Source organism: Bufo bufo, chromosome 2 (assembly GCF_905171765.1).
Source record: "Bufo bufo chromosome 2, aBufBuf1.1, whole genome shotgun sequence".
NCBI lineage: Eukaryota > Metazoa > Chordata > Amphibia > Anura > Bufonidae > Bufo > Bufo bufo.
Window position 1 is genome coordinate 209,174,901 of NC_053390.1, and position 27,800 is coordinate 209,202,700.

General features: G+C 43.7%; 1 protein-coding gene and 1 pseudogene across 2 annotated transcripts in view; both read right to left on the reverse strand.

Moving 5' to 3' along the window:
* P2RX7 (purinergic receptor P2X 7) overlaps positions 1-27,800 on the reverse strand; it is a 319,484-nt gene that overhangs the window by 133,686 nt on the left and 157,998 nt on the right. For both annotated transcript variants that reach the window (XM_040416069.1, XM_040416068.1), the window contains 2 exons: positions 15,437-15,566; positions 12,017-12,153 (listed from right to left, as the gene is read on the reverse strand). In XM_040416069.1, coding sequence (XP_040272003.1) covers positions 12,017-12,153; positions 15,437-15,566 — 267 coding nt within the window. The remainder of the gene's footprint in view (positions 1-12,016; positions 12,154-15,436; positions 15,567-27,800) is intronic.
* On the reverse strand, positions 6,609-6,786 carry LOC120992992 (annotated as a pseudogene).

The window sequence follows — 27,800 nt, forward strand, 5'->3', positions numbered from 1 at the left end:
CACAGCTCTATATTCACATGAAGCTGCATACCGTGGCAAACAAAGGTAGAAACCAGCTACTGCAACAAGAGTTTCCTCCTTCTCTTGATCTCCCTTGTGACAGTAAGTCTGCATCCACGGGTAGTACAGTGTCGTGCTTGCTTTCTACCTCTCCTACTCAGACTCTGCCTCCTCCTCTCCATTGTCAGCCCTCGATAACAGAATGCATGGACAGGAAACAACTATACAAGCCCAGCAACCTGCTTGTGCGCAAGAGTAATTCCCACTTGGCCCAGCTGCTGGTGGTGCAGTCGCTGCCGTAACATTTAGTGTCTGATTCCTCTTGGGAGCTGATGGCATGCTCTCAGCCTCACTGGAAGATACCTAGCCAGCATTATTTCGCACAATAAGACATCCCTGCCTTGTTCTCTCAAGTGGCAGAGAACGTGGGCCACTCCATGCGATTCTCACTGTGCAGCAAGGTTCACTACACGTTGGACACCTGGATGACCTGTCACAGGCAGGGACAGTACAGGTCTTTCACTGTCCACTGGGTAAATGTTTTTTGCAGCAGTGGTGAGGCAGCACCCTGGCAACAAGGCCAGTTCCTTTTGATGACCCAAGAACTATGTGTTGGGTTTGCTTCCACTCTGGCAATTTTCCCATCTCCTCCACCTTCTCCTCCATGGATAGGATGATGATGATGATGGCACTGGCCATGACACCCAATTGTCTCAGTGGGGAGTAAAGCCAAAAAGAACTGGCTCCTTGGGAATGCTGGCCAGAATGGTGATCTGTATGCTCACTTGCTTATGCAGTGAAAGGTGTATCATCGGCATGTAGTCTGATGATTACTGGATAGCCATGCTTTTAGACCTTCACTATCAAAGCAAAATGGGAGAATATTTTATTTTCCTCCCACTGAAAGGGAGGCCAAATTAGTTATTACCAGGAAGCACTGTGTACGCAGCTTGCCGCAGCTTTTGGCCTGCCACCAGAGTGTCTGAAAGGGAAGTCCCTCTTCACCTCCCACAGAGTTATCCACCTCCCACCTCCTAAAGAAGCAGAAGCCACAGTTGCAGCAGCAGCAGCCAGTATAATCTCCTCAACATGATGGCGCAGTTTTTTTTTCACATGCCGCACCAGGTTGAGGCAAATCAGCAAGCTGAGACCTTCTACGCTCTGGCCTGTCTCCAGTGCATACTATGTTTCCTCACCCCATGGATTTCTGGGCAGGCAGACTAGAACAGTGGGTTAAAAGGAAGGAAATCCGGCACTCAAAATTGATGAAATCGTAGGTTCCTTTATTTGGTCATGCGATCTATCAGGCAGAGAGTAGAGATGTCCCAAACTATTCGCCGGCGAACATAGCTTGTTCGCTGCGGGGGGAGAACATATGCGATGTTCGGTCCGCCCCCTATTCGTCATCATTGAGTAAACTTTGACCCTGTACCTCACAGTCAGCAGACACATTCCAGCCAATCAGCATCATACCCTCCCTCCCAGACCCTCCCACCTCCTGGACAGCATCCATTTCAGATTCATTCGGAAGCTGCAGTCTTAGTGAGAGGAGGGACAGTGTAGCTTCTGCTGATTTAATAGGGAAGTCGATAGCTAGGCTAGTGTATTCAGTGTCCACTACAGTCCTAAAAGACTCATCTGATCTCTGCTGTAAGGACAGCACCCCAAAAAGCCCTTTTTAGGGTTAGTACATCAGTCTTTTTTTTTTTTTTTTCCTGTGTAATCTAATTGCAGTTGCCTGCCAGCGTGTGTGTCAGGCTTACAGCGTATACTGTGCCCACTTGCCCAGTGCCACCACTCATATCTGGTGTCACAGTAGCTTGCCTTTAAAAAAAAAAAAACTTTTTTGACTGTAATATAATAGCAGTCAGTTGCCTGCACGCGTGTGTGTTTCATGCCCTGCAAGTGCACAGTGTCACCAGTGCAACTCATATCTGGTGTCACAGTAGATTACATAAAAAAAAATATATAATTTTGACTGTAAAATAATAGCAGTCAGTTGCATGCACGCGTTTTTTTTACAGGCCCTGCAAGTGCACAGTGTCACCAGCGCAACTCATATCTGGTGTCACAGTAGATTACATTTTTAAAAAAACAACAATTTTGACTGTAATAGAATAGCTGTCAGTTGCTTGCACGCGTGTGTGTTTCAGGCCCTGCAAGTGCATAGTGTCACCAGCGCAACTCATATCTTGTGTCACAGTAGATTACATTAAAAAAAAAAATTTTTTTTTTTGACTGTAATAGATTGAATAGCAGTTAGTTGTCTGCAAGCGTGTGTGTCAGGCCTACAGCGTCTACTCTGCCAACTTCTGCCAGTGCACAGTGCCACTCATATCTGGTGTCACAGTAGCTTGCACACATTGTACAACTAAACTAATCTAAAAAAAATGACAGGCAGAGGCAGGCCACCCCGCAGAGGCCGTCGTGGTCGTGGTTCTGTGATTCCCTTTGGCCCTAGAATAATGCCCAGTGTTCAGAGGCTACGTACCCTGAACTCAAAGTTCTGAGGACATAGTTGACTGGCTAACACAGGACACCCAATCTTCTACAGCTTCCGCTCGGAACCTTGACGCACCATCCTCCTCCAGCTCAGCTTCGGGCACCTCTCAAGTTAACATTCGACCGCCTGCCGCCACCACCAACACTAGCACCACAGCTGCTTCACTTGATCTGTCAGAGGAGTTATTTACACATTAGTTGGAAGAAATGAGTGATGCGCAACCATTATTGCCAGAGGATGTAGATAACAGGGATATGTCTCAGTCAGGCAGCATTACACACATGGACATACAGTGTGATGATGATGATGTATCCGCTACTGCTTCCTTTGCTGAGTTGTCAGATACAAGTGAAGCGGTTGATGATGACGATGTGTCCGTGGATGTCACGTGGGTGCCCGCTCGAAGAGAAGAAGAACAGGGGGAAAGTTCAAATGGGGAGACAGAGAGGAGGAGGAGACGACTTGGAAGCAGGGGGAGGTCGTCGCAAGGAGCTAGTGGCACAGTCTGACAGCATGCATCGGCACCCGGGGTCAGCCAGACAGCACGCCAATCAACGCATGCTGTTGCCACCACCAGAATGACATCATTGCATAGATCAGCAGTGTGGCATTTTTTTTGTGTGTCTGCCTCTGACACCAGCGATGCCATTTGCAACCTGTGCCAAAAGAAACTGAGTCGTGGGAAGTACAACACCCACCTAGGTACAACTGCTTTGTGAAGGCACATGATCTCAAATCACAAACGCCTATAGGATCAAGACATGAGTACAAGCAGCACACAAACTCAAAGCCGCCATCCTCCAGCATCTTCAGCCACGTCAACCACTGCTGTCCTCCTTGCCCCCCTCTCAACCATCCGCCACTCCGTCTCTTGCCTTGAGCAGTTCCTGCTCATCTGCCCACAGTCAGGTGTCTGTCAAGGACATGTTTGAGCGTAAGAAGCCAATGTCACAAAGTCACCCCCTTGCCCGGCGTCTGACAGCTGGCTTGTCGGAACTCTTAGCCCGCCAGCTTTTACCATACAAGCTGGTGGAGTCTGAGGCCTTCCAAAAATTTGTAGCTATTGGGACACCGCAGTGGAAGGTACCCGGCCGAAATTTATTTGCACAAAAATCAATCCCCAACCTGTACTCGATTGTGCAAAAGGAAGTCATGGCATGTCTGGCACACAGTGTTGGGGCAAGGGTCCATCTGACCACTGATACCTGGTCTGCAAAGCACAGTCAGGGCAGGTATATCACCTACACTGCGCATTGGGTAAACCTGCTGACTGCTGCCAAGCATGTAATGCGTGGCTCTGCATAGATGCTGGTGACACCACCACGACTTGCAGGCAGGCCCGCTGCCACCTCCTCTACTCCAACTACTCCATCCTCTTCCATAACCTCCTCGGCTGAGTCCTCTTCTGCTGCTGCGTCTTGCTCCACATCAACTGCACCCCCCCAGCTCCCCAGGAGCTATCCAACATCCCGGATACGACAGTGTCACGCCATCTTGGGGTTGACTTGCCTGAAAGCAGAGAGTCACACTGGACCAGCACTCCTGTCCGCCCTGAACGCACAGGTGGATCAGTGGCTGACTCCGCAGCAACTGGAGATCGGCAAAGTGGTGTGTGACAACGGAAGCAATTTGTTGGCGGCATTGAATTTGGGCAAATTGACACATGTGCCGTGCATGGCACATGTGTTGAATCTGATTGTACAACGCTTTGTGCATAAGTACCCAGGCTTACAGGACATCCTCAAGCAGGCCAGGAAGGTGTGTGGCCATTTCATGCGTTCCTACACGGCCATGGCGCACTTTTCAGATATCCAGCGGCGAAACAACATGCCAGTGAGGCGCTTGATTTGCGACAGCCCGACACATTGGAATTCAACACTCCTAATGTTCGACCGCCTGCTCCAACAAGAAAAAGCCGTCAACGAGTATTTGTATGACCGGGGTGCTAGGACAGCCTCTGGGAATTTTTTTGCCACGTTACTGGATGCTCATGCACAATGCCTGTAGGCTCATGCATCCTTTTGAGGAGGTGACAAACCTAGTCAGTCGCACCGAAGGCACCATCAGCGACATTATCCCATTTGTTTTCTTCCTGGAGCGTGCCCTGCGAAGAGTGCTGGATCACGCCGTAGATGAGCGTGAAGAGGAAGATTTGTGGTCACCATCACCACCAGAAACAGCCTTATCAGCATCGATTGCTGGACCTGCGGCAACGCTGGAAGAGGAGTGTGAGGAAGAGGAGTCAGAGGAGGAATGTGGCTTTGAGGAGGAGGAGGAAGACCAACCACAGCAGGCATCCCAGGGTGCTTGTTGTCACCTATCTGGTACCCGTGGTGTTGTACGTGGCTGGGGGGAAGAACAGACTTTCAGTGAGATCACTGAGGACGAGGAACGGGACATGAGTAGCTCGGCATCCAACCTTGTGCAAATGGGGTCTCTTATGCTGTCGTGCCTGTTGAGGGACCCTCGTATAAAAAGGCTGAAGGAGAACGACCTGTACTGGGTGGCCACGCTACTAGACCCCCGGTATAAGCAGAAAGTGCCTGAAATGTTACCGAATTGCCGCGAGTCGGAAAGGATGCAGCAGTTTCAAAATAAATTAAAAAGTATGCTTTACACAGCGTATAAGGGTGATGTCACAGCACAACGGGAATCTAACAGGGGAAGAGGTGAAAGTAAACCTCCTCCTACCACGACCACGCCGGCAAGGACAGGATGCTTTACAGACGCGTTGTTGATGGAGGACATGCAGAGCTTTTTAAGTCCTACGCATCGCCACAGTCCTTCGGGGTCCACCCTCAGAGAACGACTTGACCGACAGGTAGCAGACTACCTCGCCTTAACTGCAGATATCGACACTCTGAGGAGCGATGAACGCCTTGACTCCTGGGTGTGCAGGCTTGACCTGTGGCCTGAGCTATCCCAATTTGCGATAGAACTTCTGGCCTGCCCCGCTTCAAGTGTCCTGTCAGAAAGGACCTTCAGTGCAGCAGGAGGTATTGTCACTGAGAAGAGAAGTCGCCTAGGTCAAAAAAGTCTAGATTACCTCACCTTTATTAAGATGAATGAGGCATGGATCCCGAAGGGACTGACAGTGGGCGACTAATAAAGGCCTGGTGATGAGATGAGCTGCCTTGGGCTAAAAATGGTCCACATGCTGCTGCATTTTATCTCTGCATGCCGGATGACTTGCGTGACTTCTCCGCCACCAACTAGGGTTCAAGCCAAAATGTTTTAGTGCACTTTCTGCCTGTAAAACATAAATTTTTCTGGCCGCTGCTACAGCGGCTGCAACATTACCTAATTTGTCAGGCATGTGTACATGCCTAATTTTTCTGGCCTCTGGTGCTGCACTGTGGCTGCAAAAACAAAACAAAAAAAAAAGGCACATACATGTGTCAATTCCCCTTCGTGATCGTTACCTTGTTGTGGTGAAGGGGCTTGCGTATCACAATGAAGCGACCACCTCTATGAGTGTGTTGGCAATGGCAATGTTGACACACCCCAGATGATAAGGTTGTTGCTTCATTGTGAACAGACCAAAAGCGATCGGCTGGATAATTTTGCATAGAAAAAACATTAATTTTCTTTGTGATCATTAAAGCCTACTAGGCCAACAATGGGCCCACACTGCAGAATCATTGTTTTCTTTGTCACTTAACTGTCACTGAACTACCTCAGCACGACCATAGACTTTGAAAAAACCCCATCGCCTGCAATCTCCCAAACGTGCGCATGAGCACAGTCATCACTACACCAAGATTGACGCATAGAGGAATAAAATTAATGTCATGAGTGTGTCGACTATTGACAACTCTTTGCGGTTGTCTAAAATCTATTCCATACACGTCCCCTGATAGGGGACGTAACAGGGATTAAACTGATAGGAATAGTACTACTTAACACACCACTCATATCTGGTGGCACAGTACATTGCAAGACATACGCGCAGTGCCCCAAATTGGAAGTAAGAGGACCAACCAAGCATCTTTTTCTATCTCCCGGTTCCTAAAATCTATTCCATACACATCCCCTGATAGGGGACGTAACAGGGATTAAACTGATAGGAATAGTACTACTTAAACCCACCACTCATATTGGCATTGCACAGTACATTACACGGCACACGCGCAGTGCCCCAAATTGGAAGTAAGAGGACCGACCAAGCATCTTTTTCCATCTCCCTGTTCCTAAAATCTATTCCATACACCGGCCCCTGATAGGGGACAAAACAGAGATTAAACTGTTAAGAACAGATTTTTTTTAATAAAAAAAAAAAAGAGGACAGCCTCTGCGGAGCTGGGTATTTTTTGGCCGCGTTACTGAACGCTCATGCACAATGGCTGTAGGCTCATGCATCCTTTTGCGTAGGTGACAAACCTGGTCAGTCAAACCCAAGGCAACATCATCGACCTCATCCCATATGCATTTTTTCTGGAGCGTGCCCTGCGAAGAGTGCTGGATCAGGCCGTAGATGAGCATGAAGAGGAAGAGTTGTGGTCACCATCACCACCAGAAGCAGCCTTGTCGTCGTCGATTGCTGGACCTGCGGCAATGCAGAGAGAGGAGTCTGAAGAAGAGGAGTCAGAGGAGGAAGGTGGCTTTGAGGAGGTGAAAGACCAACCACAGCAGGCATCCCAGGGGGCTTGTTGTCACCTTTCAGGGACCCTTGGTGTTGTACGTGGCTGGGTGGAGGAAGAGACCTTCAACGACATCAGTGAGGACAAGGAACGGGACATGGCTAGCTTGGTATCCAACCTTGTGCAAATGGGGAGTTTGCGGTTGTGCAAATGGACTGTATGCGGTGCGTTAAACGGGGAGTTTGGTCTGTCCTAGTTTGGTCTGTCACTGTGAAGCGGGCATAACCCTTACACTACCTGATCGATACAACATCATACCTGATGTTTTAAAGCACGTTATTCCAAACAATTTAGGAATGTTAGGTGATTTATGCCCTTTATGGATTAAAACCCGACTCTGCGTCAACTACGTAATTTTCCATGGGAGTTTTCCCCCTCCGGCATGCCACAGTCCAGGTGTTAGTCCCCTTGAAACAACTTTTCCATTACTATTGTGGCCAGAAAGAGTCCCTGTGGGTTTTAAAATTCGCCTGCCTATTGAAGTCTATTGCGGTTCGCCTGGTTTGCCCGTTCACGAACATTTTCGAAAATTCGCGTTCGCCGTTCGCGAACGGAAAATTTTATGTTCGCGACATCTCTAGCAGAGCGGTACAGAATGATTAATAACCAGTGATGCCCCAATCATGTTAATACTCAGTGTCTCTGCTGTCTAGTGCGGGGCTTGGCTGTCATTCACGCTGCGGATGACACGCACGGCATCCGCTCGTGTGAAACAGCCCTAATACCCTACCCTTTCCACATCCACACTGTGCTGCTGCAGCTCCCAATTAAAAGGTGGAATTTTTCAGTCTACGTGTTTCAAACAACAACGTTCTTACTCATGACTGAGGAGTGTTCTAGAGTTACCACTTATGTAAGAAAAAAATGAAAAGGAGAAACCTCCCACCTCCTCCTCTGGCCACTCCCCTGGGAGTGGGTCAGCAGGTGCGGGGGTGATTTCAAATCATTACTAGTGGTAGCAGACGGAAAACTCCCAGGTCCTAATTTTAACCCCATACATCACAAAATGTATTTTTTATATGGATAAACAATGAGAAAAATGTATTTATTTGACTGTTATAGTAAAAATCCAGATAAAAATTGCTTATGTGTGTAATTAAAAAATGTATATATGGACTAGCAAGCAGAATCCTAGCCGTTCCGTACATATATCCTTCTGTTTATCTGGGCATCATAAGAAAAGACTTCTATATGCCCAAAAAATAATGAAGAAATTCCAAAAAGAGAAGCAAAAAGAACCTTATGCACAACACAGCTTCATGTATATATTGATTTACATACTGTCACTATTACTACTATCACTACTACTACTATTACTACCACTATTACTACTACCACCATAGACAGCCGATCTACTGCCTTGTAAGTTCCATGCTATGCTGCTTCTGCTGCTGCTACTATTGCAGAAACATGCCTCTAAGGGCTGTTTCACACGAGCGGATGCTGTGCGTATCATCTGCAGCGTGAATGACAACCAAGCCGCGCTCTGGACTGCAGAGACACAGAGCATTAACATGATTGATAATGCTCCTTGCCTCTCTGTGATCTTTTTACTATAAAATCACAGTGAGATCAAGATGTCACCGTGATTTTGTAGTAAAAAGATAACAGAGAGGCACGGAGCATTATCAATCATGCTAATACTCAGTGTCTCTGCTGTCTAGTGCGGGGCTTGGCTGTCATTCACGCTGCGGATGACACGCACGGCATCCGCTCGTGTGAAACAGCCCTAATACCCTACCCTTTCCACATCCACACTGTGCTGCTGCAGCTCCCAATTAAAAGGTGGAATTTTTCTAGGCTCGTTCACAACTAGCCACTTTTTCTTCTGATAACCAACACTTGTGCATGTCGCATGGGCAGGCATTCTGACCCCATCAAGGTATAAGGTATTTTTAGATGCTTAGTGCCCCAGCAAACCACAGTTTTTTTTGTTTTTTGTTATCCCATAACACCATGTGTGCTTAAACAACATCTGGCCCTAATACGGGACAATTTTTGGAAGCTTTGGAATATGAAAAAGCATAACACGTGAGAGTGTTTTCAATCCTTTGGATCCCAGCGCCATACATGTATGGTGCTGCGAGACGTGACTTAGGTCCCAGCAGAACTTAAAGGCTATGTACATCTTTAGAGGCAATTTTTTTGCATTTTACTAATTTTTGGCTAAAAATCATATTTTCAATTTACCTTTAATAAAATTACTGAGCCATTCTATCACAAAGAGTTAACTGTTTTTCTAAATGTGACACTGGTACTTTCACTTTCACATTGTACGGGTCATCTAATAAACCTTATTTCTAAACTACTAAGAGGTCATAAACACTTATTTAAGCCACATTATGTTTGAGCTTTAATGAGTGTTTATAATGTAAGAGAGTAGAGATAAGGAAGCCCCATAAGCTCCCCAAAAGACGGAAAAGACAAAAAATCCACATTCTGCTACTACAGCATCTCAGTTATGTACACAAAAAAGGATTCCATATTTTTAATAAAGACCAATTTAAAAAATTTATTTTTAGCTCACAATAAGTACAGTACAATGCAATAATAAAAAAATATAAAAAATTGCCCCCAAAGATGTACATAGCCTTTAAGGGAAAAGCCCCTTTCCCATAGTAAAGTGTAAAACATAGAACAAAAAAAACCAAGACATATTAGGTACCGACCCATGTGTCACGACCTGCTCTATAAAAATATCACATGTTCTACCCCCTGAGGTGAATGCCGTAAAAAAAAAAAAAAAAAACTGTGCCAAAACAGACATTTTTTGGTCACCTGGCTCTAAAAAGTGTAATGTTGAACGATCAAAAAAACAGATGTACCCAAAAATGGTACTAATAAAAACGTCAACTCTTCCCGCAAAAAATGAGCGTCCTACACAAGACAATCGGGAGAAAAATTAAAAATATGGCTTTCTGGAAATGCTTTTATTGTGTAAAACCGAAATAAATTTAAAAAGTGGACATATTAGTTATTGCTGTGTCTGTAACGACCTGCTCTATTAACATTTCACATGGTCTACACCCTCAGGTGAATGACATAAAAAAGTACGGTATAATAACTCTGCCAAAACAGCCATTTTTGGTCACCTTGCCCCAAAAACATGTAATATTAAACAATCAAAAAATCATATGTACCCAAAAATATATAGAGATTCCTGGAGGTGTATAAACTCCAATTTAAATGTGCCTGCTTTTCATCTACAGGCTACATTTAGGTGTACCTGTGAGGCCTGGGCCATATCAGCCAGCCTTGAGTGGGACTCGCAGACTCCTCCCTCCTCCCATTGCAAGCATGGTTACATGCTGGAGGTAACTGGTGAGTTGTTTGTGAGTCGGCCTCATGCTCCTGTAATTTGCCCACTGGCTCCTGGTATAGCCCATACGGCTCAGGTAGGTGAGTGTTAGGTCCCTGAGCTACTTGAGAAACCTTGGCGCGGTGCTCGGGCTCAGACATGTCCTACACCGTAGGAAATGTTGGCTAATCTCTCAATTTTAAAATCCAGTTTGAGGGTTTAGTAAGACTGCAGAGTGCACCTGTCTTTGCTATTATTTTGTTATATTGTACCCAAAAATAGTACCAGTAAAAACGTCTACTCCTTCTGCAAAAAACAAGCACCTACACAAGAGGATCAGCAGGTTTATGGGTGGTTTCTACTATGTAAGCCCCCACAAATTGATTTCAAAATTGAACTGGTCCCTAAAAAAGTGGGTTTTGGAAATTTTCTTAAAAATGTTAAGAATTGCTTCAAAAATTCAAATACTTCTAACATCCTAAAAAAAAATGACATTTACAAAGTGATGCAAACATAAAGTAGAGATATGGGAAATGTAAAGTAATAACTATTTTATGGGGTATGACATATTGACTCAACCCATGAAGTACAATGTATCACGAGAAAACAGTCTCAGAATGGCTAACTATTCCAGAGTTATTACCACTAAAGTGACAAAAATCGGCCTGGGATTTAAGGTGAACAGTGGCTCGGTACTGAAGGAATTAAACACAAGGTTTGTTAACGCCATCAAACATGCATTTACCCATAGCTATGTATGTCATTGTCACTCAGAAATGATTTACTATTGCTGTTATTGCGTTCAAGATCTTAGGGATGGGGGAGAGAAAAAGAAAACATTCATAAAAATGAACAAAAAGAGATAACATGTTTTCCTAAGAATTCTGAGTCCTAGGAGACTAGAGGGTGTTATATATCAGTATATAGACGTTTGGAGACAATCTGGTTTGGCCCGAACCGATTCAAGTCCAAACTGAATGTTTTTTTTTAATTCAGCAAACCTGAACCGAACCTCGACATGTTCGCTCATCTCTAGTAGGAACCAATGATACCAATATCCAATTGCCAAGAGTCTGACCAGCCCCCCGCCAATCTTTGGAATAAAGTGTCAGCAGCACTATGAAAGCATTGGGCCACCTTGCCTCCTGGCACCTATGCTTGTTGCTTACCGTACATTTTTTTTATAGGTAGCTACATACTATTGATAATAATGGGGTGACCTAGTGATGATGCCATTAGGCTCTAGTTATAGAGAGGGATCACAGTGGTCAGACCCCTAACAATCAGACCCTGATGGCATATTAATATCATTTTGATCTAGCTTTGCTACGAATGACAGAAGGTTTCATTATTTTACACCCCAGTAAATAGGGGAGAATAATGCTACATAAACCCCACAAGGGATAAAAAAAAATCCATCTCAACTAAGTAAAATATTGTAGTGGCAAAAATATCTCAAAATACTTCTCTTTTTCGGATCCACTCAAAAACTACACAAATACATGCACTTTGTAAACAAGGCATTTATAGATAGCAGTAAAAAAATTCATTTTTGTCAGCATGATGTCCTATTACCTGAAACTTAAGCCAGGAAACAAACTCTCATCAACAGCCTTATCATCCAAACGTCGGAAGCTATATTCTGGGTGGCAACTGAAAGCCCAAGGGTCTAGATCACAATTCCAGTTGATTTCAATGCCCATTATGCCACCCTAGGGAAAAAAAATCATATAGATAAAGCAACTTTATACATACAGTATAAAGACATGAGTACACATAATAGAGGACATTTAGGGGAGATCTATCATCCCCCCTACACCAGAAACTGGCATAAATAATGACTGAGATCTACATCGGGAACAAGCTGGAGTAGGTTTTAGTCAGGAGCACAAACTGCCAAAGGATGCATTTAATTTATGGTGAGGCCTCTGACAGTACAGGGCCTATCAAGACCAGTATAGCACATACAATTCTTGATAAATCGGGGCCTAATTGCAGTTACAAAACTTTGTCATATTTTAAAAAATATGTTCATTGTGAGCAACATATTTATTCTCCCGAACACAAAGACAGTGGGGTCATTTATCAAACTGGTGTAAAGTAGAACTGGCTTAGTTGCCCATAGCAACCAATCAGATTCCACCTTTCATTTTCCAAAGAAGCTGTAAAATGAAAGGTGGAATCATATTGATTGCTATGGGCAACTAAGTCAGTTCTACTTTACAACAGTTTACTAAATCTTCCTCTGTGTGTTATGTGCACACGACCAACATGACAGAAGTGTGCACCATACAGGCTCTGTTGGGTGCTGTATGTCTGGATACAATTGTTCTTAGATGCAATATACAGGGTGGGCCATTTATATGGATACACCTTAATAAAATGGGAATGGTTGGTGATATTAACTTCCTGTTTGTGGCACATTAGTATATGTGAGGGGGGAAACTTTTCAAGATGGGTGGTGACCATGGTGGCCATTTTGAAGTCGGCCATTTTGAATCCAACTTTTGTTTTTTCAATAGGAAGAGGGTCATGTGACACATCAAACCTATTGGGAATTTCACAAGAAAAACAATGGTGTGCTTGGTTTTAACATAACTTTATTCTTTCATGAGTTATTTACAAGTTCCTGACCACTTATAAAATGTGTTCAATGTGCTGCCCATTGTGTTGGATTGTCAATGCAACCCTCTTCTCCCACTCTTCACACACTGATAGAAACACCGCAGGATAAATGCTAGTATCCGTAGTTTCAGGTGCTGCACATCTCGTATCTTCACAGCATAGACGATTGCCTTCAGATGATACGAGATGTGCAGCACCTGAAACTACGGATACTGGAAGCCTGTGCTAGCATTTCTCCTGCGGTGTTGCTATCAGTGTGTGAAGAGTGGGAGAAGAGGGTTGCATTGACAATCCAACACAATGGGCAGCACATTGAAAACATTTTATAAGTGGTCAGAAACTTGTAAATAACTCATGAAAGAATAAAGTTACGTTAAAACCAAGCACACCATTGTTTTTCTTGTGAAATTCACAAGCTGAGCTGAGTAGGATAATATATAGTTTTATGGGAAAAGATTCAGTACAACTTGTCATTTATGCATTTAAACCTCTGCTCTTTCTGTACCTTCGGAATCATATGGGTGTTGCTATTTACTGATTGACAGCTACCTCTTTATGCTAAATCATGCAAAGTCAGCATTCAATCACTGAGATGAACCTCCTACATGACTCCTAAGGATAGGAACAGCAGAGGTTTAAATATATCAAATGCAAGTTGTACTGAATCTTTTCCCACAAAACTATATACACTGCTCAAAAAAATAAAGGGAACACAAAAATAACACATCCTAGATCTGAATTAATTAAATATTCTTCTGAAATACTTTGTTCTTTACATAGTTGAATGTGCTGACAACAAAATCACACAAAAAAATATATGGAAATCAAATTTTTTAACCCATGGAGGTCTGGATTTGGAGTCACCCTCAAAATTTAAGTGGAAAAACACACTACAGGCTGATCCAACTTTGATGTAATGTCCTTAAAACAAGTCAAAATGAGGCTCAGTAGTGTGTGTGGCCTCCACGTGCCTGTATGACCTCCCTACAACACCTGTGCATGCTCCTGATGAGGTGGCGGACGGTCTCCTGAGGGATCTCCTCCCAGAGAGAGGACTAAAGCATCTGCCAACTCCTGGACAGTCTGTGGTGCAACGTGACGTTGGTGGATAGAGCGAGACGTGATGTCCCAGATGTGCTCAATTGGATTCAGGTCTGGGGAACGGGCGGGCCAGTCCATAGCATCAATGCCTTCGTCTTGCAGGAACTGCTGACACACTCCAGCCACATGAGGTCTAGCATTGTCTTGCATTAGGAGGAACCCAGGGCCAACCGCACCAGCATATGGTCTCACAAGGGGTCTGAGGATCTCATCTCGGTACCTAATGGCAGTCAGGCTACCTCTGGCGAGCACATGGAGGGCTGTGCGGCCCTCCAAAGAAATGCCACCCCACACCATTACTGACCCAATGCCAAACCGGTCATGCTGGAGGATGTTGCAGGCAGCAGAACGTTCTCCACGGCGTCTCCAGACTCTGTCACGTCTGTCACATGTGCTCAGTGTGAACCTGCTTTCATCTGTGAAGAGCACAGGGCGCCAGTGGCGAATTTGCCAATCTTGGTGTTTTCTGGCAAATGCCAAACGTCCTGCACAGTGTTGGGCTGTAAGCACAACCCCCACCTGTGGACGTCGGGCCCTCATATCACCCTCATGGAGTATGTTTCTGACCGTTTGAGCAGACACATGCACATTTGTGGCCTGCTGGAGGTCATTTTGCAGGGCTCTGGCAGTGCTCCTCCTTGCACAAAGGCGGAGGTAGCGGTCCTGCTGCTGGGTTGTTGCCCTCCTACGGCCTCCTCCACGTCTCCTGATGTACTGGCCTGTCTCCTGGTAGCGCCTCCATGCTCTGGACACTACGCTGACAGACACAGCAAACCTTCTTGCCACAGCTCGCATTGATGTGCCATCCTGGATAAGCTGCACTACCTGAGCCACTTGTGTGGGTTGTAGACTCTGTCTCTTGCTACCACTAGAGTGAAAGCACCGCCAGCATTCAAAAGTGACCAAAACATCAGCCAGGAAGCATAGGAACTGAGAAGTGGTCAGGTCACCACCTGCAGAACCACTCCTTTATTGGGGGTGTCTTGCTAATTGCCTATAATTTCCACCTGTTGTCTATCCCATTTGCACAACAGCATGTGAAATTGATTGTCACTCAGTGTCGCTTCCTAAGTGGACAGTTTGATTTCACAGAAGTGTGATTGACTTGGAGTTACATTGTGTTGTTTAAGTGTTCCCTTTATTTTTTTGAGCAGTGTATCAACCTGCTCAGCTACTCCTGCTCTATAGCATGTTCCCTGCATATTTCACTGCATTTGTATGGTGACAGGTTCCCTTTAAAGGCAAGTTATTAACATCAATAGAATATACCAGAACTGCAACTTGAGAAAATGTCTCCCCAGCTTCTTTTACAATATCACCAAGTCTGAATATGGGGCATCGAGGAGCTATCACTTTGTTATACTTGCAGGTTACATTGTATTCTGGGAGGATGTTCTTCCTAGTATGGAAGCAAAATTGAGATCATGGTGAAAACAGGATACATTTATACAACAGTAATAATGCCAATCCAAACAATCTTTTGATATGGGCATAGATACTGTATGTGTAAGGCTGACCATACATGTTAGAAAAAGGCCAACCAAATTTGGCGGCAGCTATCCCTCTCAACCTCCCCGACACGCAAGCATGCTTGATGAATATATAAAGAGATTTTTTTTTGACATTTTGTTTACTTTTATACTGTTCACATTTTACAATAAATAATTATCTAAATTCATTCATTCATTTATTACAGTCTTGTGGGTACCTAATAAGTGTAGGTATTTTTTTCTTTTATGTCAAGAATGCACAGTAAAATGTAGTTTGGACTTTTATATACACCCTGTACAGAATTATTAGGCAAATGAGTATTTTGACCACATCATCCTCTTTATGCATGTTGTCTTACTCCAAGCTGTATAGGCTCGAAAGCCTACTACCAATTAAGCATATTAGGTGATGTGCATCTCTGTAATGAGAAGGGGTGTGGTCTAATGACATCAACACCCTATATCAAGTGTGCATAATTATTAGGCAACTTCCTTTCCTTTGGCAAAATGGGTCAAAAGAAGGACTTGACAGGCTCAGAAAAGTCAAAAATAGTGAGATATCTTGCAGAGGGATGCAGCACTCTTAAAATTGCAAAGCTTCTGAAGCGTGATCATCGAACAATCAAGCGTTTCATTCAAAATAGTCAACAGGGTTGCAAGAAGCGTGTGGAAAAACCAAGGCGCAAAATAACTGCCCATGAACTGAGAAAAGTCAAGCGTGCAGCTGCCAAGATGCCACTTGCCACCAGTTTGGCCATATTTCAGAGCTGCAACATCACTGGAGTGCCCAAAAGCACAAGGTGTGCAATACTCAGAGACATGGCCAAGGTAAGAAAGGCTGAAAGACGACCACCACTGAACAAGACACACAAGCTGAAACGTCAAGACTGGGCCAAGAAATATCTCAAGACTGATTTTTCTAAGGTTTTATGGACTGATGAAATGAGAGTGAGTCTTGATGGGCCAGATGGATGGGCCCGTGGCTGGATTGGTAAAGGGCAGAGAGCTCCAGTCCGACTCAGACGCCAGCAAGGTGGAGGTGGAGTACTGGTTTGGGCTGGTATCATCAAAGATGAGCTTGTGGGGCCTTTTCGGGTTGAGGATGGAGTCAAGCTCAACTCCCAGTCCTACTGCCAGTTTCTGGAAGACACCTTCTTCAAGCAGTGGTACAGGAAGAAGTCTGCATCCTTCAAGAAAAACATGATTTTCATGCAGGACAATGCTCCATCACACGCGTCCAAGTACTCCACAGCGTGGCTGGCAAGAAAGGGTATAAAAGAAGAAAATCTAATGACATGGCCTCCTTGTTCACCTGATCTGAACCCCATTGAGAACCTGTGGTCCATCATCAAATGTGAGATTTACAAGGAGGGAAAACAGTACACCTCTCTAAACAGTGTCTGGGAGGCTGTGGTTGCTGCTGCACGCAATGTTGATGGTGAACAGATCAAAACACTGACAGAATCCATGGATGGCAGGCTTTTGAGTGTCCTTGCAAAGAAAGGTGGCTATATTGGTCACTGATTTGTTTTTGTTTTGTTTTACATTGTTCAGAAATGTATATTTGTGAATGTTGAGATGTTATATTGGTTTCACTGGTAAAAATAAATAATTGAAATAGGTATATATTTGTTTTTTGTTAAGTTGCCTAATAATTATGCACAGTAATAGTCACCTGCACACACAGATATCCCCCTAAAATAGCTAAAACTAAAAACAAACTAAAAACTACTTCCAAAAATATTCAGCTTTGATATTAATGAGTTTTTTGGGTTCATTGAGAACATGGTTGTTGTTCAATAATAAAATTAATCCTCAAAAATACAACTTGCCTAATAATTCTGCACTCCCTGTACACTGCTCAAAAAAATAAAGGGAACACAAAAATAACACATCCTAGATCTGAATTAATTAAATATTCTTCTGAAATACTTTGTTCTTTACATAGTTGAATGTGCTGACAACAAAATCACACAAAAATAAAAAAATGGAAATCAAATTTTTTAACCCATGGAGGTCTGGATTTGGAGTCACACTCAAAATTAAAGTGGAAAAACACACTACAGGCTGATCCAACTTTGATGTAATGTCCTTAAAACAAGTCAAAATGAGGCTCAGTAGTGTGTGGCCTCCACGTGCCTGTATGACCTCCCTACAACGCCTGTGCATGCTCCTAATGAGGTGGCGGACGGTCTCCTGAGGGATCTCCTCCCAGACCTGGACTAAAGCATCTGCCAACTCCTGGACAGTCTGTGGTGCAACGTGACGTTGGTGGATAGAGCGAGACATGATGTCCCAAATGTGCTCAATTGGATTCAGGTCTGGGGAACGGGCGGGCAAGTCCATAGCATCAATGCCTTCGTCTTGCAGGAACTGCTGACACACTCCAGCCACATGATGTCTAGCATTGTCTTGCATTAGGAGGAACCCAGGGCCAACCGCACCAGCATATGGTCTCACAAGTGGTCTAAGGATCTCATCTCGGTACCTAATGGCAGTCAGGCTACCTCTGGCAAGCTCATGGAGGGCTGCGCGGCCCTCCAAAGAAATGCCACCCCACACCATTACTGACCCAATGCCAAACCGGTCATGCTGGAGGATGTTGCAGGCAGCAGAACGTTCTCCACGGCGTCTCCAGACTCTGTCACGTCTGTCACATGAGCTCAGTATAAACCTGCTTTCATCTGTGAAGAGCACAGGGCGCCAGTGGCGAATTTGCCACTCTTGGTGTTCTCTGGCAAATGCCAAACGTCCTGCACGGTGTTGGGCTGTAAGCACAACCCCCACCTGTGGACGTCGGGCCCTCATATCACCCTCATGGAGTCTGTTTCTGACCGTTTGAGCAGACACATGCACATTTGTGGCCTGCTGGAGGTCATTTTGCAGGGCTCTGGCAGTGCTCCTCCTGTTCCTCCTTGCACAAAGGCGGAGGTAGCAGTCCTGCTGCTGGGTTGTTGCCCTCCTACGGCCTCCTCCACATCTCCTGATGTACTGGCCTGTCTCCTGGTAGCGCCTCCATGCTCTGGACACTACGCTGACAGACACAGCAAACCTTCTTGCCACAGCTCGCATTGATGTGCCATCCTGGATAAGCTGCACTACCTGAGCCACTTGTGTGGGTTGTAGACTCCGTCTCATGCTACCACTAGAGCACCGCCAGCATTCAAAAGTGACCAAAACATCAGCCAGGAAGCATAGGAACGGAGAAGTGGTCTGTGGTCACCACCTGCAGAACCACTCCTTTATTGGGGGTGTCTTGCTAATTGCCTATAATTTCTACCTGTTGTCTATCCCATTTGCACAACAGCATGTGAAATTGATTGTCACTCAGTGTTGCTTCCTAAGTGGACAGTTTGATTTCACAGAAGTGTGATTGACTTGGAGTTACATAGTGTTGTTTAAGTGTTCCCTTTATTTTTTTGAGCAGTGTACTTTTAATTACAGTTAATACATTTTTAATCCCATCAATGGATTCCTACTTGCTGTATTTATTTAAAACGTATAATGTATTAGAATATAAAAAGGATATGTCGCACTAGAGTGGTCGGGGAACAACGTAAGGTGCACCCACTCGCAGATCACCAAATCTGAAAGGGGTTGTAGTATTGAATAAAAAACAGAGGGGCACTCTCTAAAGCAATGGGAGCAGTGGATATTGGTACATGAGGAATTTTTATTTAATATCTAAAATACGTTATTCACAGTAGTGTTTGAATATTTCCCAATAATAATTCCATATATTTATATATTAGCATAAATGGTACATACTCAAACGACATTCTAATGGATCCTAGGTAAAATACACTTGGTAGTCCATCAATAAAAACTTCGCCTCCAAGAAATATCAAAAAGATTTTAAAAGCTCTGAGTATCCACAAAATAGAGTTCAGATCGAACTGTCTACTATAAGATCGAACTGTCTACGATAATTTAGCGATCGCTTTTAGAAAATTACAGCGGGACACCGCTGTCTCAGCCTAAAAAGTGGGACGCCGCTGTCTCAGCCTAAAGAGCGGGACGCTGCTCTTTGTATAGCTATCATTAATCGAGACCTGAAACTGGAGTCCAAATGTTAAAACCTTAACTGCACTCTATTTTGTGGATACTCAGAGCTTTTAAAATCTTTTTGATATTTCTTGGAGGCGAAGTTTTTATTGATGGACTACCAAGTTTTTATTGATGGACTACCAAGTGTATTTTACCTAGGATCCATTAGAATGTCGTTTTAGTATGTACCATTTATGCTAATATATAAATCTATGGAATTATTATTGGGAAGTATAATGTATTAGCATATTCCTGCATGCTAATACATTATACACCATGTCATTGCTGGTGCCTTTTCCTATATTGCAAAAGCATGGCCACTACTGCTGGACTGTAGGGTGGTCGTAACCCCAGGATCTGAGCAGTGTATAATGCAATGAAAAAAAAAAAATCAAGCCAGCAAAGGAAGCAATATGGACAATCACAACTTTGTCTGCATGATAAATGCCATTTGCTGAAGTGAGACAACCCCTTTAATAACTATTAGAAGCACTACGTGGTAGGGGCATTATAACTACTGGGCCACTATAGGCGAGCATGATAACTGCTGGGGTCACTATACGGACCATTATAACTACTGCAGGTATGATAGTGCATAATAACTACTAGGGGCACTTTGGGGAAAATAATTTCTACTATGGGGGCATTATTACTATTGTGGGTACTATAGGAGACTTAGAATTATTATTGGGCACACCATGGACAGTATTACTACTAATGTAGGGACGCTAGGGGAGCATTGTCACTGTTAGTGGCACTGTTACTAATGAGGGTAGTCTGGGAGAGAATTATGACTACTGGTGGAGCTTTTGGGTTTGCTATTATTATGGGGGGGGGCTATCTGTATAGCACTATTATTTCTGCAGTACAGTATTTGGGGCCATGGGGAGCACGGCGGGCAGAATATTGAGGGTAGAATGGGCATAGGGGCACCCAGAGGAGGAGGATGATAGAAAAATGAAGAACCTAAGATGTCTGTGTAGGAAACTCTGTAGAGAAGACACATGCCTGAGAGAAATCATCACGGTGGTCTGGCCCAAATGGAGCAGATGAGGAAAGAGATTATAAGTTATTGCAGCAGGGCCTTCTCCCCCTCTGTACCAAGCTGTTACTAAGTTCATGCTCCCTGTACTTGTGTTGTTTTATATTATGTCTAACCCCTCTTAGATGTACAGCGACAAGGAATTAATCCCTTAACGACCCTTGCCGTACTTATACGTCACAGCTGGACGTGACTTAAGGACCAGGGACGTACATGTACCGCGGGCTGATTAGGCGGGGTGCAGGAGCTGCACCCGCCCGAACAGCAGCACGGATCTGGCAGTCACTGACAGTCGGGTCCCTGCTGCATACGCGAACATCGGTAAAGACACAGATGCCGGCGTATTAACGTCTTGTATCCTACGGTCAAAGAAGGGTACAGGTACCAGTGGCGTACTAAGGGGGGGGGGGGCGTAGGGGGCGGTCCTCCCCAGGTGTCGGCTCTCAGGGGGGTGCCAGAAGCAATGAGAGCTTCCATCAATACAGATGAAAGCGCTCATTGCTGGAGTGCAGGGAGCTGGGTCCTGTCACTCACCGCTCAGCTCCCTGCGCTCCTCCCCTCCTTCAGGCCGGCGGCGCTCTGAATGGTGAAGCAGGGAGACCTCTCCCTGCTCCACCATTCAGCCTGCGGGCACAGATCGCGCTGCCGGCCTGTATGGGCGGAGCCTGCAGCCAGGAAATCTGCATAATCTCTACCCACACAGTGCTGCAGAGTGATCTGTGCCTGCAGGGAAGAGAGGACTGTGAGCTTCAAGAGCGGGACAAGGTGAGTAGTTACTGTGTTTTTTTTTTTGTTTTGTTTTTTAATACAGAGGGGGCACAGAGGACTTTATTACTATGGAGGGGGCATAGAGGACTTTATTACTCTGGAGGTGGCACAGAGGACATTATTTATGTGAAGGGGGCACAATGAGCATTTCTACTATGGAGGGGGCACAGAGCCAGAGGGCATTACTACAATGAAGGGGGCACAGAGAGCATTATTACTGTGAAGGGGGCACAGTGGGCATAATTACTATGAAGGGGGAACAATGGGTATTTCTACTATGGAGGGGGCACAGAGAGAATTACTAGCACAGTGGGCATTACTACTATTAAGGGGGCCCAATGGGCATTATTACTGTGACGGGGGAACAATAGGCAATATTACTATGAAGGGTGCACAGTGGGCATTATTACTATAAAGGGGGCACAATAGGGATTATTATTATGAAGGGGACACAATGGGGATTATTACTATAAAGGGGGCACAATGGGGATTATTACTGTGAAGGGGGCACAATGGGGATTATTACTGTGAAGGGCGCACAAAGAGGGCATTACAACTGTGAAAGGGGCACAGAGAGGGCATAACTACTGTGAGGGGGGCACAGAGAGGGCATAACTACTGTGAGGGGGGCACAATGTGGGCATAACTACTGTGAGGCGGCACACATCTGTACAAAACTACTGTGAAGGTTGTACAATGAGGGCAATACTACTGTGAGGGGGGTACAATTTTTTTAAAATATTGGGGGGGGGGGGCAGTGAAAGGACCCGCCCTGCGTGCCAAACATACTAGGCACGCCACTGCTTTCAAGTACTATCGGTATGAAAACGACAACATAGTGTTTCAGCAGGACAACGACCCGAAGCATACATGGAGATGGTTCAAGGACAATGAAGGAGAGGTTCTGGATTGGCCCCCACAGTCGCGACCTTAACCCAATTGATTACTTGTGGTTAAAGTTGAAAAAAAAGCTGTATTCGTACCCAAGTGAGTCGACCAGTATGCACCAACACTGGGAACGTGTAGAAGAGACATGGGAACAGATTTTGGTCAAGACATGCTTGAATCTGATTGAGAGCATGCCCAGAAGGATTAAGGTAGTGTTGAAATTCAAAGGTGGATTTACAAAATACTAACAAAATAATAAAAACTAAAATGTAGAATTTTAGGAGCAAAACAGTAACAATGCAGTTACTTGACAAGAATCTGCAAGACTAATGATATGCTAAATAGTTGCAAGTCCAATTTATGTATGAGATAGCCAAGATGTTTGTCTATAAAATGAAGGGGAGTAGTGGATGGTGAAATATAGATCCTAAAAGTCAAAAAGTTCAAAACATCGTTACTCTTTTGCTCGTTAGTGTAAACGCTGCTATCAAAGGATTGGGGGGGTGCCAAAGAAAGGACCTGCATCGGGTGCCAAACACCCTAGGCACGCCACTGACGGGTGCCCTCTGCATCTCCATCGGGTCCCCGCACTGCAGTGGCGGGGACCCGATGGCAGAGAAGGCAAGTCTGATGCCTTCCATAGGTATCGGGGCTTGCCTCCTACGGAAGCCTGTGAGATTTAAAAAAAAAGTAAAAAAATAAAATTTTCAATTATGTTTTTCATAATAAAAATAATTGTTTCAAGTAAAAAAAATAATAATACAATTTCCCAAAAGAAAAAGAAAAAAAAAAAAAAAGAAGAAAACCAGACACATTGGGTATTGCCACGTCCGTAACAATCGGCTCTAAAAAAAAAAAATCACATGATCCACCCCCTCACCTGAACACCATAGAAAAAATAAAATCTGTGTTAAAACAACCATTTTTCTTGTCACCTTACATCACAAAAAGTGGAACACCATGCGATCAAAAAGGCATATGCTCCCCAAAATAGTACCAATTAAACCGTCACCTCATCCCGCAAAAAATGAGCCCCTACATAAAACAATCGGGCAAAAAATAAAAAAACTATGGCTCTCAGAATATGGAGACACTAAAACATGATTTTTTTTTTGTTTCAAAAATGTTTTTATTGTATTAAAAGTGAAAAAAAATAACAAAAGTACACATATTAGGTATCTCCGTGTCCGTAACAACCGGTCTATTAAAATATCACATGACCTAATCCCTCAGATGAACACGGTGTGAAAAAAGCAATTTTTTGTCACCTTACATCACAAAAAATAAAAAAGCTATGGCACTCAGAATATGGAGACACTAAGGGCTCATGCACACGACAGTATTTTGCGTTCAGTATACTGGCCGTTTTTTGAGTTCAGTATGCAGTATGCAGTATGCGGAACATATACTGAACCATCAGGACCCCCTGACGAAGGCACGCCGAAACGCGCATTGGGGTAGCGCCATCCTGGGTTGTTCTACACACGGTCAGCTTTAGGTGAGCTTTGGTCGCAGTTACCTCCACGGTTTCTGGACTTTGGTGTCTCTTTACACCTGGTCTTCATTCATTTTGGTTTGTTGTTTATTCTTTATTATTTATCATTATTTTTTACTTCTCTAGCTTTTTGCTTAAACATACCATGCTTTACTGCCGTGGTTGGTCTCCAGCTGACCTCTCACTCATCTATATACTTTTGTATGTACTTGGTTCATAGGCTGGTCATTGTACCGAGTATTTCCCTATGACCGTTATATATATATCCATGTACTTTTGACCTGTGTGTTCTCCCAGGGTGGCGCCCTTTCCTTTTTCCTCTGCTCCCATTTATCTTGTCTATGGCATCACATGTATGTACTTTTAATCATGTTTCTATACAATTAAATAAAATATTTATTTTTTAGTACGTTGAGCTCCTTTTTGTTTGTTTTTTCGCTCGGGAGCTTGTACCGAGTTATCCTCCACGGGTGGCCACTGTGGCTATACTGGGCGGGCACTGTCCTTCTTTTTCCCTCGGGACACCCGGGGTCGCTTTTGTTTTTCTCATTAATTTCAATGGTTCAGCAAAAAAAACTGAAGTGTCTCCGTGTGCATTCCGTTTCAGTATTTCCGTACCGTGAAAAGATAGAACATGTCCTATTCTAGTCCGCAAATCACGGTGCTTGGCTCCATTCAAGTCAATGGGTCCGCAAAAAAAACTGAACACATACGGAAATGCATCCGTATGTCTTCCGTATCTGTTCCGTTTTTGCTGAACCATCTATTGAAAATGTTATGCCCAGCCCAATGTTTTCTATGTAATTACTGTATAATGTATATGGCATACGGAAAAACAGAACGGAAAAACGGAAAGGAAACAGAAACACAACGGAACAACGGATCCGTAAAAAACGGGCCGCAAAACACAGAAAAAGCCATACGGTCGTGTGCATGAGCCCTAAAACATGATATTTTTTTTGTTTCAAAAATGCATTTATTGTGTAAAACTGAAATAAATAAAAAAAAAGTAGACATATTAAGTATTGCCGCGTCCATAACAATCTGCTGTATAAAAATATTACATGACCTAACCCCTCAGGGGAACACCGTAAAAAAAAAAAATATTAAACTGTCAAAAAAGCCATTTTTTGTCACCTTATATCACAAAAAGTGTAATACCAAGCGATCAAAAAGTCATATGCACCCTAAAATAGTGCCAATTAAACCGTCATCTCAGACTGAAAAAAATTAGCCCTTACATAAGACAGTCGCCCAAAAAATAAAAAATAAACTATGGCTTTCAGAATATGGAGACACAAAAAAAATCATTAAAAAAAATGCTTTATTATGTAAAACTGAAACAAACAACCAAAAAAAGTAGTCATATTTTGTATTATCGCGTCCGTATCAACCTGCTATATAAAAATAGCACATGATCTACCCTGTCAGATGAATGTTGTAAAAAAAAAATATAAAAACAGTGCCAAAACAGCCATTTTTTGGTTACCTTGCCTCCAAAAAAAAGTAAAATAGAGCAATTAAAAACCATATGTACCCCAAAATAGTACCGATATAACTGGCACCTTATCCCCTAGTTTCCAAAATGGGGTCACTTTTTGGGAGTTTCTACTGTAAGGGTGCATCAAATGGGACATGGCTTCAGCAAAATCTGCCTTCCAAAAACCATGCAGCACTCCTTTTCTTCTGCGCCCTGCCGTGTGCCCTTACATCAGTTTACGACCACATGTGGGGTGTTTCTGTAAACCGCAAATTCAGGGTAATAAATATTGAGTTTTGTTTGGCTGTTAACCCTCGATGTGTTAAAGGAAAAAAAAATGATTAAAATTGAAAATCTGCCAAAAAAGTGAAATTTTGAAATTTACAAAGTTTGTAAAATCTGTTTTGAGTAACTTGAGGGGTGTAGTTTCTACAATGGGGTCATTTTTGGGGGGTTTCCACTATGTAAGCCCCACAAAGTGACTTCAGACCTGAACTGGTCCTTAAAAAGTGAGTTTTGGAAATTTTCTTAAAATTTTAAGAATTGTTTATAAAATTATAAGCCTTCTAACGTTCTAAAAAAATAAAATGATATTTACAAAATGATGCCAACATAAAGTAGACATATGGGGAATGTTAAGAAATAAATATTTTATGAGGTATCACTTTCTGTTTTAAAAGCAGAGAAATTGAAATTTTGAAAACTGTGTATTTTTTTAAATTTTTTGTAAATTTTGGATTATTTTATAAATAAAGGTGAAATATATAGACACAAATTTACCACTGTCATGAAGTACAATGTGTCACGAGAAAACAATCTCAGAATGGCTTGGATAAGTTAATTACCACATAAGTTATTGCCACATAAAGTGACACATGTCAGATTTGCAAAATTAGGCTCTGTCAGGGAGGGGGTAAATGGCTCGGATGTATGTGAAGTGGTTAAAGAACAGCATGTTTTCAAGGGAAAAAGCCAGACTTGTTGCCACAAAAACCAGACAGACTGACCTTTTGGATGTCTGGTTTAGCCATGTTGCTATATCTGAAAACCTGTTTTTGTCTGGAAAAACTGCTGTGTCATTGCCATTGAGTATCACTGAAGCTCCAATGCAAGTCTATGTAAGACGGGAGTTGTAACATTGTATTTATTTTTGCTGAGTTTCTCCTCTCCACCCTCACCACTAGATGGTTCTAGTTTGGCCAGAAACTGTATATAGTTAGAGCAGTCAGAGCCCCTAGTGTTCTGCGGTTAGGGAACAGTGCTTAGAAGAGGAGACTCGCCAGACTATTGAATTACCAGAAGAAGACAATGAGACAGGGATACTCTGCCACAGACCCTGGATCACCAACCTTTGGCCAGGGTACCAGCTTTCCCAGAGAGAGAGGGACAGCTAGCTCAGTCCTTTCCTCAGCATCAAACCCTTCTTCTGCCAGGGAGGAGACTAGAAAAACCAGCCCTATGCCTCACCTGTATTGTTTTGCACCTGAATTCATCCAGTAAATAAGCACACTGGTTTACTGCAGACCCTGACTCTCTGGACTTATCTCCCATTGGGGTTCACCATGCCTTACCACCTATTCCGGAGAACAGCAACACGTGGTGACACCTCGATGGTGTCCAGAGGCCCCAGCATAGCGTTTGTGCCATCCCAAACCCGGCCACTGCAGGTAAAGTTAGAGGCGTGGCTTAGTGCAAGAAAAATGTGCCATGGTATGTGCGCTGCTGATAACAGCCCTTGTTAACCAGGATAAGGGTTATAAAACAGAAATTTTAGCATTACATTGCCAGTTATAATACACAAAATTCTTCTGAAATCAGTATCCACACTGTCAGTAAGTAATGGTGCTACATGTCATCGGTCAGTAATAGCATTCATTCAATATAAAGGAAATCCACAGTGCTCACCATAAACAATAGCGTAAAACTTTATTTTTAGGTAATACATGCGAGGCAGACACATAGGGAGTCATTTATTATACTGAAATACGCCTATATTAGGCGCATTTCATGCGCAGCTGGCGGCATAATGGTAAATTGCGCTATCTGCAACTTTTCCCAGCTCACACCAGGGCTAAAATTGCAGCTGGGGAAGGGGACAGGCCGGCAGGCCTGTCTCATTTACCATTTTATACGCCTTTTTTAGGTGTAGTAAAAGGTCTAAATGTAAGACAGCTTGGAAGCTGTCTTATGTTTAGAAGTGGTGCTGGATCCTCCTCCAGCTATGGGGATTTATTTTAGATGCCGATCTTAATAAATGTGCCCCATAAAGATCAGCCAGTAACTGTTTTGTGTCCTCTGATGCTTTCTGCAGGGCAGTCTCCATGTGTATGTACAGATGTAGTAGAGTTAACACACATGCTTTATGAGACGTGTTATCTAAACACCTTCAATTGTTTTTCAATGCTAACGTGCTGAGTTAAGAC